This window comes from Schistocerca gregaria, chromosome 1, assembly GCF_023897955.1.
Source record: "Schistocerca gregaria isolate iqSchGreg1 chromosome 1, iqSchGreg1.2, whole genome shotgun sequence".
Taxonomy (NCBI): Eukaryota; Metazoa; Arthropoda; class Insecta; order Orthoptera; family Acrididae; genus Schistocerca; species Schistocerca gregaria.
Genome location: NC_064920.1, coordinates 277,264,518 through 277,278,089, shown reverse-complemented (window position 1 = coordinate 277,278,089; position 13,572 = coordinate 277,264,518). Strand labels below are relative to the sequence as shown.

The 13,572-nt window shown below is 40.6% G+C and overlaps 1 protein-coding gene across 1 annotated transcript in view; it reads right to left on the bottom strand.

Moving 5' to 3' along the window:
* Positions 1-13,572, bottom strand: part of LOC126340649 (potassium channel subfamily T member 2) — a 1,715,804-nt gene that overhangs the window by 27,584 nt on the left and 1,674,648 nt on the right. The window contains exon 25 of the mRNA XM_050001706.1: positions 1,007-1,105. Coding sequence (XP_049857663.1) covers positions 1,007-1,105 — 99 coding nt within the window. The remainder of the gene's footprint in view (positions 1-1,006; positions 1,106-13,572) is intronic.

The window sequence follows — 13,572 nt, the reverse complement described above, 5'->3', positions numbered from 1 at the left end:
AGTGCAGTTGGCATCTTCCACTGACTGAACATCCAATTGATTTTGTGCTTTTACTAGACATCTCTAGCTACAAGAAAGTAGTGTTAGTATATATGTAATAAGAACCCAGAGACCTGTAAATTCACTTGTGTATTTGAGGAGAATACATTAAATACACATACATATGCCAAATAGTAATAATAATAATAACATTACAAAAAAATCACACCACGTGCTAATGGTACTGCCAAATATTTTGAAACAAAAGGCTAATGACGCATCACATTCCTTTTGCCCAAACTCTTTCAATAAGCATGTGATATTTCCCAGTTTCTAAGCGAGTCTCTACAGAATGAATTAAATTAAATAAGTATTTTTGGTACGACTCCATAGCCAACTGCAACAGTCAGCTTTTTGGTTTATCCTCAGTATAATTGCACAGTTTCAAACTCAACCCATTTTCAAGTACACTAAATGTAAATTATGATGCAAAATCATCAAACTTGAGAGCAGAAATATTTCCATGGTGGCTTTTGCACTGTCTTGTATGCAAATACATTTCCTGAGAACAATATAGTTAATATAACTAAAACGGTAATGTAGTATCAGTGAAATTGCACCACAAAAATTAGGCAGTACTAGCTTCGATATGAGAAACTGTACACATATAGATAACTTTTGTCCGGTAATAATACAAGCTGTTTTGTTGTGTGGTATTAGTATAGAGTTATGACACCATGCCATAAGATTAAATTCACAGTTATTGTATGTCTAAATAACACATATCTACAGTTATTGCTTAGTTTAGGGCTCGAATTGTAAAACTGAAATGAGAATAAACCAAGAAGTTGACAGTAGCAGAAGATTGCGGATTAATTTCAAAAATTTCTAGCAACTGTGGGCTCATTTTCAAAGAAAATTATATAAGTATGTTCTCACATATAAAGCAAGGAAACACACACACACATATATTCAGCCAAAAAGCAGCAGGTGCCTTGAAACAGTCACAAACACTTGATTTACTCACCACAGATGTCTGGTTTTGTACGCAACCCAGACAGTTTCGAATTTGAGATTTTGGCCTGTATGTAACCCCAACTCCATCTGAGTCATTCTCCTCGTCAGGCTTGAATAAACAGTAAGCAAGACCAGTGGGTAAACTACATGTGGCATGCACTAAATATTAGTCTTTAAGCTTAGCAGTAACGAGGCTTGTTGATGTTAGCTGAATACTTGTCAGTCATTACTCTTATGAAAGTCCAAGAGTGGAGGTCAACTTTGCAGTGACTAACAGTTGCTTTGATGGGTATGTACAAAATGAAATTCTTATCACAAATTTATCAACACGATTAGAAATCCCAGTAATTTGCTTCATAGAAGTGATGTAGTACTAGCTTCAAAACAAGAAACTGCACTGACACAGGGAATTCTTGCTCAGTAATTATGGCCCTTCCATGTGGGGTGAGTATATTTGTTCACATGGAAATGATTTTCACACAGTGCATATTTACCTAATTTGTAGAAATGCTTTAATAACATGGGCACTGGTGCTAAATGCCAAGAATTATCTTTTGCATTACAACTAATTATTATAATAGCTGTAACATTAATTTGTAAATATAAAGCCTGAATAAATTTTGTTAACTTTTGTCCTGAGAAACTGTAACTATTAAATTTTAAAATGGGAAATAAAGATGAAAATATTGAACTGATAAAGCAATTGTATGTAGGATCAGATAACCTGTTATGTCATATAATAATTGTACTACTGCAATTCACTCTCATAGACTATAATATTGACATATTCTCTTCACTATACAACATACTAGATTCCCATTATCAAAAGGAAGTGAAAGCTACACATAACAAAGTTTAAGAAGCCAAAAATAATTTAGAAACATACACAAGAAAATTATAATAACCTCAAATTAAATTTGTTAACAGTCATTAATAAACAAATGAAATGGATAGATGAGAGGAGAAGTAGAGCTGTCACCTACTGTGCTCCCATCAGCATCAACACTGCCACTACCATCTCTTTTACAAAGACCACCACCACAAATACCACTGTCTCTTTTACAAACACCAACACCATTAAATTAGTCACTCTTGTTCATTACTGGTGCTACAAGAAGAGGCATTAGGATGTCACAGTTTCCGATAGCTTCTCATGTCCTTTTCTCCAGATGAAAACATTACATGATTGAATGATGTAGATTGCTAAAACAACATTCTCTTAAAAGGGAGAGGTTTTAAACCAGGAAAGAGGAAAAATGCAGCATTTTCTTGGTGCAGAGTTGTGAGGAAGATGAAAAAATTAAGTGCAACAAACAGCAACACCCAAGAGAAGAAAAAATTCAAATATTTGAACATTTATTTTACAACATACAATTGGACAAAAATGGAGAAATGGAGAACTCATACAAGAAGAGATTGCTAAGTTTTCTGGACTAAGAGGGACACATCTCCTTTCTGTCTGTCTCCTAGGGTTAATTGTAGTGTTGATGAGTTCTATTACCATAATTTCTTCCTTTCTTTCTACTGTCTCTCATTTTGTTGAATCTTCATTTTCTACTGCTTAGTGACATAATACTTCATGTTCTGTTCAACCTACCTGTCTTATCCAGCCCCAATTTCCTAATTTATTGACATTATTCCATTTAATAATGTTTCACATACTTTTCAGGATTTTAAACCTATGCATTACTCATTTTAATTTGTGTATTTCAAGCCCTGGGATAGAAAGGGCATTTCACATCCTTTTGTTCATTTCACTTCTCCTCTCTCCTCCCCCCCCCCCCCCCCCCCACTGCCTACTGATGAAGGAACTTCCTGACTTTTTTATTGTTATGTGGGTGCAGAGTGACCATCTCTCTAGTATTTGACAGGATCTTCTGTGTTATAGCAACCTTTACTTAATCCTCCCAGCTCCCTTACTGACTGGCTGTTTCTTCCATATATTTCACCAGTAATCACTGTTGTAATATGAATCCCATGAAGTACTATCCATAGTTCAATCTCCTTCAAAGATCACGGAAAGTTTTCTTATTGTAGTAGACGCTATTGTCCCCAAATAGTCTTTCTCTGTTTGTACTTCTGCAGAAAGAAGATGGTTTTACACCACAAATGAGTCTTATTACAGACTTTTGCACTCCATAAACTTCTTCGAGGTTCGTGGAGTTACTCAAAAATGTAACATAACAGACTAAAAGTAAGAAAAGTATGTCAGTTGTTTTAAATATTTATTTCTTCATTGTCATCCACTCCAATGAAATGTGACCTAGTTGTGCAGTTTAAATTTAATGTGATTAAATCTCCCTTAAACATACATTAAAATCACAACCACATTTGGCTCACTTCCCTTGCAGCCTTGCCCTATGTGTGCTACGTACTCCATGCAAGCATTTTTGGAATAACATCTTGGGTTGTCGGATGTTTTGCCGGATATCAGCGTCGTACTTGCACGATATTTCGGTCACGTAGATCATAATCTTCATCAGGTGCGACCTGAGACTGCTCCTCGAGTGGACCTGGTCCAGTATATATGCCTATGGCCTTCCCCCTCCACCAACGGCTGCAGGCGCTTCCTCTGTGGCCCACGCCCATTCCCTGCGACTTGCTGGAGCGTTGCTGCTCCGTTTTCCATCTGCTGCAGTTCTAGGTGTTCCCTCTGCGGTCTGCGCCCACCAAACCCGCTTGTGGGGGTTTCATCTACTGTCTGGGGTACCAAGCGTTCCGCCCGCGGTCTGCGCCCTCTCACCACGACCTGTTGGAGCGTTGCTGCTCCATTTTTCGTCTGCTGTGGCTCTGGATGTTCCCTCTGCGGTACGCGCCCACCAGTCCCACTTCTGGGTGTTCCATCATCGGTCTGGTGTGCCTGGTTCATAAGATGTGGCATGTCCTACATTGGCCAGACGACAAGAACTGTGGAGATCAGGTGCAAATAACATCACAGGGACACTAAATTAAGACAGGTGACTAAGTAAGCCATAGCTGAACACTATCTAGAACTAGATCATGCCATGAAGTATGAGGATACCAAGATTCTAGCACAAACACTCAGATTTTGGGACAGTGTTATAAGAGAATCGATAGAAAAAAAATGGCTGACGATCTTATGAACTGTGACACAGGGTACCAGCTAAGCAGAGCCTGGGATCCAGCTCTGGAATTATTAAAGGAGCAACGGGGCCAGCTGCAACACTACACAAACAGGAGAACCAGAGACATGGAGATGGAAAACGAGCCCCTACCGGACTGCCAGGCACACCAGACCGAAGATGGAACACCCAGAAGTGGGACTGGTGGGCGCGGACCGCAGAGGGAACATCCAGAGCCTCAGCGGACGAAAAACAGAGCAGCAACGCTCCAACAGGTCGTGGTGAGAGGGTGCAGACCGCAGGCGGAACGCTTGGTACCCTAACCATAGATGAAACCCCCAGGAGAGGGTTTGGTGGGTACGGACCGCAGAGGGAACATCCAGAGCCGCAGTGGACGAAAAACAGAGCGGCAACGCTCCAACGGGTCGTGGTGAGAGGGCGCAGACCGCAGGCGGAACGCTTGGTACCCCAACCATAGATGAAACCCCCGGGGAGCGGGTTTGGTGGGCGCGGACCGCAGAGGGAACACCTAAAACCGCAGCGGACGATAAACGGAGCAGCAACGCTCTAGTAGGTCGCAGGGAATGGGCGCGGGCCACAGAGGAAGTGCCTGCAGCCGTTGGTGGATGGGGAAGGCCATAGGCATAAATACTGGACCAGGTCCACTCGAGGAGCAGTCTCAGGTCGCACCTGATGAAGGTTACGAGTTACGTGACCGAAATATCGTGCAAGTACGACGCTGATATCTGGCAGAACACCCAACAACCCAAGATGTCATTAGATCGCCGGGAAAGCCTGAAGAGTTACATTTTTGGAATATGTACAACTTTACCATTTCTTTCACACCGAATTTTTAAAAGCAAACTGATTGCTAAAATAATCAGGAAAATATAGAAATATGCAATCATAATGTAAGAAATTTAAAAGAATACAATGTTACCTGAAAATGTCTGGTAAGATGAGGTGGCAGTTTATATTTTTATACTTACTAGTGGTGCTTTGTCACAGACTGATGACTTTTTGATACATCACATTATAGGAAGAAGCAATCTCCTCCCCCCCCCCCCCCCCCCTCTCCACTTCTCTATGTGTGTAAAATCTGAAGACTGATAGAAGAGGGAAAAAAAGTACTGTGATATTTTTGTAGAAGGATAGCAAAGGATGTGAGATAGGGAGACAGTTTCCCTTAGACATGGGTATAATTGGAAATGAGGGGATTACAAAATGTAGTTAATAGGATGGACACTACAAATGTACATAATTCAAATCCATCAGTTGTTCCCTTATTACACATTTGTGATCATGTAGATTGTTATTACACCAGATTTTCTCCTCTTTTGTTATCCAGGTCCCTCCTCACATTTTTCCCATCTGTTTGATTCACAAGACTAGTGCAGTATTCTAGAATGCTACAGATATTCTTATTACTAGTGATAGTAATAAGAATTTCTTTAGCATTCCAAAATACATTATCCAAAGACTTTCTGCTATATGATATCGACTTTCCCTATTTATATGACATGCCACCTGCTTCCCTATTACATTTATAGCAGGTGTTTCAGATCCCATACACTCACAGTAACAAATCAGTGCACATACTCAGTTACATCTTTAATTAATGATTGTAAAATAAAAAATTGCGCACTTTATACATATTTTCATTTGTGTTTATCGATATGTTCATTTGTATGTGATTATCTACAATGCTATTTATTTCTCAACTGTTGAAATTGAAGAAGGGGACTTCTTACGATCAACTGTTGAAATTGAAGAATGGGACTTCTTATGAATCTTCAACAATTACGAAAAAATTTATAGTGGCAAAAAATCATCCAAAAATAAAGAATTTTATGTTGACACAGCATTTCTGTTTAGCAAATTTAACAAAACGCACACAAGACAGTTGTTTAAAAATCCATGTAAACAAAACTATTCCACTTCTCAGTTTGATATGAGTTATTGCACAACATGCAATACACAAAACAAAAGCCAAATTCCACTGATATCAATGCCATCTCTGTGTTCAGATCAATAACTTATTACCTAGCCCTCACATCATTATATGAATGACTGATTTATTGTTTTATACATTTTATATCAGAACATTAAACACTTATCCCTGTATGACTCAATTCTTTGTTAAGTGGAAATTGTCATGGTATATATATATCTCACATCCCAATGACCCAAAAGCAATGTGAATATTCAATACTCTGCCATGTGCCATGCAAGACATGCACCTAAAACTTAAGAATACTGTACAGCAGGTTTCATATTTAAATGTAAAAATACATACAGCCTAAATATTCACATAACAAAATGTGAGTGCCTAACTGGTTACACTGGACAGAATGAATGTATGTCATTTTTCAAACACATCAATGTGTTCCTAGTAACTGAAAGAACTGTCAAACAGGATCATGCAAATAGCTGATCGGCTCAAGTCATGAAGCAGAAAATGAAAAGACTGGAGAGTGGAAACAGATGAGAAAGGAAGTGATTTGATGAAATGAATGGGTAGGTTGGAGAATGGAAGCAGATAAAAAGTATATGGATTAAGAAAAATGGATAAAAGTACAAGGCATGCACCTGTAATTAAAGTAACAAGATACAGAGCAGCAGGATAGAAAAGAGAATAAGATGAAAAATTCATAAATAAATAAATCTGACAGAAGAGGGAAAAATAGTACTGTGATATTTTCGTAAGAGGATAGCAAAGGATGTGAGATAGGGAGACAACGGGGTTGTGAATATGTTGTGTACAGGCGATTTTGATCTAGTGACAATTAAGGCCCAACAGTTTACAAGAATGTGAAGAGAGATATAAATAAATAATAGTAGTAATGGCAGTGGTAGTAGTAGTAGTAGTAGTAGTAGTAGTAGTAGTGGTGGTGGTGGTGGTGGTAGTAGTAGTAATATAGTACAGACATTTTCATGTGGCAGTTGGCTACAAGTGTAAATTTAGTAATCAGAACTGAGTGACACTGAAGCACACCTGCCGACAATGTCACCAGGGAATCATCAATACATTGCAGACACACACAACAGGGATGACTAACAATACCAAGACGTAGCAATTATGAGCAATAATGAATAGAAATATGATCATGAGTGCTGTTGGAATACAACTACGGACTGAGCCCCAGCACTGCTGGCTTTAAGGAATCACCATGAGTGCCAATAGGCTGGTGCAGTGAGCATCACCTGCACATAGCACTGTGGTGGCGACAGCAGCACTCGCAGATTATTGAGGCGCTACCTAGTGGCTGTCATCTACGTCCACACCTGCTGGCGGACTGTCAAAATTGTCAGATAGGGACTCCAGAGTAAACATATGAGATCCTAGATTGACAAAGGGAGAGGAGAAGTGTGGGGGAACAAGGTTCAACTCACTATTGCAGGGCTGGCAGCCATCACAAGTATTTTGTGCTTAAGTATAAACAGAACTGGGACATGCTTATAGGGATCACCAATTTCTTCTAATCTTGTATTTGAATGTTTGGATGTAATAGACACTTCATTAATTTCAAAATAAGAAGTGAAAACAATCAGTGCACAACAAAAAGTAAAGTGGAGAGCTCAAAGCAAATGGTAATGGCTACTAAGCAACTGCTTCCTGATGCAATCACATATCAAAACAACTTCTACCTAAAACTGCTGTACTAAAATCTATCCGCAGTACAATAGTGGTAGCAGTAGTAGTAGTAGTAGTAGTAGTGATAGTACGACCTGAAAAGAACTTAAAATTGCTACAATTTAACAAAGTTTAGAGATGCAACCATTTTAGTAAATGGTTGATAATTAGCTCACCGATTTGTTCTGATATACATTTCCAAAGGTATAAGTCAATCCTTGTGAGAACGTATTGTTACAATGCCTAAGTGAAAAAGATGTAGCTAGTGAGGCACATTTCTCAATTGACACTTGCTTTCACAGAATTACTTTCTTTGAGTGAGTGGTGACATCTTGTTAGACCAAGTTTGAGTGCATGAAAACTGTAGACATATGAGACAGTCCACGTTGACAATCCCAAAAATCAAGTCACTTCATTCATGCTGAGATCATGCGCACATTTAAATATGATTTACATGAGGCTGGTGACTGGGGAGAAAAGGCATGGGAGATTTGTTTCTGGACAAGGTTGGGAAGGAAATTTCAGGCTGTGAAGGCCTCTGCGAGGCCCTTGAAGTATTTGGAGAGAGCATCTGCTTGTTATTACAGACGTGACAGCCATGGAGGCAAGGTTGTAAGGAAGAGATGTCTTGGTGTGGATGAGTGGCAGCTGTCAAAAGGGATGCTGTGGATGCTGCTATAACTCCTAGGATGCAGGGATTTTGTAGGTTTGATGTGGATGGAGGCACTGATGTAACCACTCTTGAGATGGAGATCAACATCAAGGAAGGTGGCTTCTTGGGCTGAGGAGGGTCAGGTGAAGCGAATAGAGGAGAAGGTGTTGAGGTTCTGGAGAAATGTGACAGTATGTCCTCAACCTCAATTCAGATCAGAAGATGTCATGAATGAATTTGTACCAGGTGAGGGATTTGGAATTGTGGATGGTTATGAAGGATTTCTTTAGATGGCAGCCTATGAATAGGTTAGCACAGGGTGGTGTCATGCAGGTGCCCATTGCTGTACCATGAATTTTTTGTAGGTGATACCTTCAAAGCAGAAGTTTGATGTGGGCTCTTATAGTGGTAGTGGATAGTGGTAGTCCAAGGTGGAAGTATGAGGTGAACAGAGGAACGAGGTTGTAGTCTTGGAGATAGGCAGGCACAGGGGAAGGTAGCGTTCAATACCAGCAAGGCCACAGGCTTTGGGGAGGTTAGTGTAGAGGAAAGTGGGATAGACAATAACGAAAAGAGTGTGGGGTGGTGAAAGAAAAAGAACAGTGGAATGTCCATTGGGTAAATGGATGGTGTTTTTTTATATATAGGAGAGTAGGTTACAGGAAATAAGCTGAAAGTGTAGGTCCACAAAGGCAGACATTCTCTCTGTGGGGGCACAATAACCATCCACAACAGTTTATCCTTGGTGGTTGGGTTTATGTAATTTAGAAAGCTTGCAGAAGGAAGGAATGTGAGGGGCAGTGGAGTTGAGGAGGAAGATAGACTCAGGGGAGAGATTCTGGGATGGGCCTAAGGATCTGAGGAAGAACTGGAGAGCCTGCTGGATTTCTGGAATAGGGTCACTGTACAGGGTTTGTAGATGGACACATTTGTCAGCTGGCACAGGCCTTCTGTCTCTAATGACTATGATTCATGACCACATCGATGGAGCCGTTGTTGGCAGATATGATTATAAGGTAGGGATCAGGGATTGCCTTTCTGGGGATGTGAGGTTGGTTTTCATGTTGAGGGATTTGAAGAATAATGTTGAAGTAAGGTTAAAGGTTAGGAAATTTTCGAAAGTTAAAAAGAGGATGATTTATGGGCAGTGGGCATGGATCTCAGTTAAATGGAGGAAGAAATTGAGTCAGGTAGGGTTCAATATTGGGTTTGACTGAGTCTGAATGGTAGGACTAGTGGCAATAAAGAGTTTCCACTCTAGGGAGCAGGAGATGGGGATAAGACTTTTAACTAGTCCAACAGGACTGAATTTTGCAGTGCATTAAAAGGTAAGACTTTTGAAATAACTGATACTGCTACAAGACTGAAGCTTTTGAAGGAAAGGTTGATAACTGTGTTGCCTCCCTATTTATACCCTGGGTGCAGAAGGGGGGCAGAAGGGAGTTTCTGAGAGTATGGTAAATGCAATATATCTGCAAGGCAGGGTTTGTTAGCTATGAGGGAATTTGTAGAAAATTTGATGCGGGCTTTTATAGTGATAGTGGATATTGGTAGTCCAAGGCGGAAGTATGAGGTGAACAGATTGGATAATTTTTTGAGGTGGCATTGTGCATGCTGCTCAATTTAAGGGTTTCAGCCTGGGTTATGGGATGCAGGAATTTGGGATAGCAGAGGAGGATAATTTTACAGATGGAGAGGAGATAGTATAAAAAGGTTGGGGCCTAATGTAAATGGTTTTGCAGGACTGCATTGGGGAGAGCTATGGGCTGACAGGATTTGAACAGATGGAAGTCACTGTGGAAGGAGGATCAGCTGTGAGAGATGAGTAATTTGATAACTAGACCATTTGTGAGGGATTCCACGAGTTAAGCAACACAATGGATACAGTATGTGGGACTGGGTTCTGGCTAGGGACAGAGAAAACATTCTGAATTGATGCAAATGGAAGGAGCAAGGATTGACAGTGGAGGATAAAACAATCTAAAAAGTCATACAAATATGTGGGAAAATCAGAAAATACATGAAATGGATAAATCATTGTTGCCAAGAAGACAATCAGGACTAGACAACGTACCTATGCCGGGTGATCAAAAAGTCAGTATACATTTGAAAACTTAATAAACCATGGAATAATTTGGATAGAGAGGTAAATATTGACACACATGCTTGGAATGACATGGGGTTTTATTAGGGTAAAAAAAAAAGGTTCACAAAACGTCTGACAGATGGCACTGGACAGCAAAACGTCAGTGACTGCAAATGACAATCATCAATACAAGGAGCTGTAATGAGAGAGAGAATCAGATGTGCCAGCAGTTGCAGCATGTTGACGTTACCTGAGAAGGTGCTTTTAGTGAAGCTGTATTATCAGAATGGGGAATGTGTTAGTTCAGCATTACGATCCTATCACCATAGGAAGGGGATCTGAATGGGTAAAGGTCCGTTGACAAATACAGCTGTCGCGAGAATAATTTCGAAGTTCGAAGCCATGGGTTGATTCAACGCAGACCCCGTAGTGGCCAACCGAGCACAAGGCGTAATGCTGCTGAGACAGTTCAGGAAGAAATGGAGATGGTAGTGGGTTTGTCTATGCACGGGGAAGTCAGCGATAGTGCAGTCACGTCTCACCGGCATTCCATACACTACTGTTTGGTAGGCACTTAGGCATGCCCTCTGATGCTATCCGTACAAAATCCATGGGCATCATGAACTGTTACCTGGCAATTGAGTGAGGTGTAGGGCATTTGCGGTGTGGGCGTTTCAAAAGATGGCGGAAGATGACAATTGGTTGAGTAACGTGTTGTAGACCGAAGAAGCTCATTTCACACTCCAAAGGTCTGTCAATGCCCACAACTGCAGAATTTGGGCTACTGAAAATCCTACAACTGTCGTGGAAACTCCATTGCATGATGAGAAAGTCACGGTATGGGTTGGATTTACCACATCTACTGTTATCGGGCCTTTTTTCTTTGAGGAGATACGTGATTCTGGTTTTGTAACTGCTACCGTGACGGGTGAGAGGTACACCGATATGTTACAGAATCGCGTCATGCCCAGCCTGGCTGATAAACACCTGCTGGAACGTACGATGTTTATGCAGGATGGCACTTCACCCCATATTGCTAGATGTGTGAAAGATCTCTTGCGTGCGTCGTTTGGTGCTGATCGTGTGCTCAGCCGCCACTTTCGACATGCTTGGCCTCCCAGGCCCCCAGACCTCAGTCCATGCAATTACTGGCCTTGGGGTTACCTGAAGTCGTAAGTGTATCGTGATCGACCGACATCTCTAGGGATGCTGAAAGACAACATCTGATGCCAATGCCTCAGGATAACTCCGGACATGCTTTACAGTGCTGTTCACAACATTATTCCTCGACTACAGCTATTGTTGAGGGATGATGGTGGACATATGGAGCATTTCCTGTAAAGAACATCATCTTTCCTTTGTCTTACTTTGTTATGCTAATTATTGCTATTCTGGTCAGATGAAGTGCCATCTGTCGGACATTTTTTGAACTTTTGTATTGGCTTGGTTATAATAAAACCCCATGTCATTCCAAGCATTTGTGTCAATTTGTACCTCTCTATCTACATTATTCCGTGATTTATTCAGTTTTCAAATTTATACTTACTTTTTGATATGCAACTCAGCATCTCCGCTATATCATGAGTAGCTACTATCCTTTCCATAATATTGTCAAACTGCTTGTAAGGGTGAACATGGTTCCCAAGGATAGATGAATTATCGTGTTGACCCACTGTGCCTTGCTGAATGATGAGATCACCCAGGGTGCGAATGATGAGATCACCCAGGGAACACCTCAATACTCCCTCCTTTGGCCTGGACTCTTCCAATTATTGTTGCAAGATGTTTGCCTTCTGTATGATCGAGTATACAACTTGATTTAACTGAAAAGACCGTGAACAAGATGTTTGTTGTCAAGGCCCATACATTGCAACGTCCACTGAACAGTCATTGAGGAGACACTGCTGGTAGCCTATTGGGTCATCTAGGCAGTCAGCTGCACAACAGTTGCATGTTTATTTGTCTGTATACATCTCTGCTGCCATTGTTCACCCATCATCTACGGTCTGCATTGCACCTTAATTGCCTCTGCACTATTTCTGGACAGTGTCATTTTGCCACTCATGGTATGTTTTAACCATGGCAACATGTGAGAAATTTAAATTTAGCCATGCGCAGTATATTTTAACCATGTGAACAATTTACAAATTGAGCCACTTTGAAAATGCTTGCACCCTTGGCCTGAAACCCAATAATCCTGCACTTTTGGATGTCAGATAAATCTCTCAGTTTCCACATTATAAAAATGCCTGTACTGTTCCCGACATCCACTTGACACTCTTTATACACCCTTCACTGGTAGTGATGCCACCTGCCATATGTGAGTCGTTACTGCACATTGACGTCACAGACTTAATAGTACAATCCTATCAACCACTGTAAGTGTGTACATTATTGAGTCTACACATACTGTGTGGTGCAACTGAAAGAATTAGCTTGCATTTATTGTAAATTTTTCATCCAGTGCAAAGTCCTTGAGACTGAAAAAGTGCATGTGACTCCTACACATAAGAAGGGTAAAAGGCAGATCTGCACAATTACATGTCAATACCCTGAATGTCAATGTTCTGCAAAAATCTTGACCATTTTAAGTGTGAATATAATTAACTTCCTTGAGATAGCAAAGCTTCTGACCAAACATCAACACAGAATTAGAAAGCATCACTCATGTAACACTCAGCTTTCCCTTTTCTTGCACAATATATTGCAAAGCGAGGATGGAGGGCAACAGGCAGATTCCATATTCCTAGATTTCAGGAAAGTGTTTCATACTGTGCCCCAAAGAAGACTATTAAGTAAGCTTCGAGCATACAGAATACGTCTTCAGAAGAGGGTGGCTCAAACACTTCTTAAGTAATAGAAACTGATAAGCTGTCCTCGATGGTAAGTGTTCATAAGAAACAAGGGTGTCTTCAGGAGTGCCCCATGGAGGTGTAATACAACCACTCTTGTTTTCTCTATATTTAAATGATATGAATGATAGGGTGAGAAGCAATCTGTGACTCTTTGCTGATGATACTGCAGTTTATGGAAATGTGTCTCCATTGAGTGACTGTAGGTGGATGCAGAATCACTTGGACAGAATTTCTATTTCATGTGATGAATGGCAACTTGCTCTAAA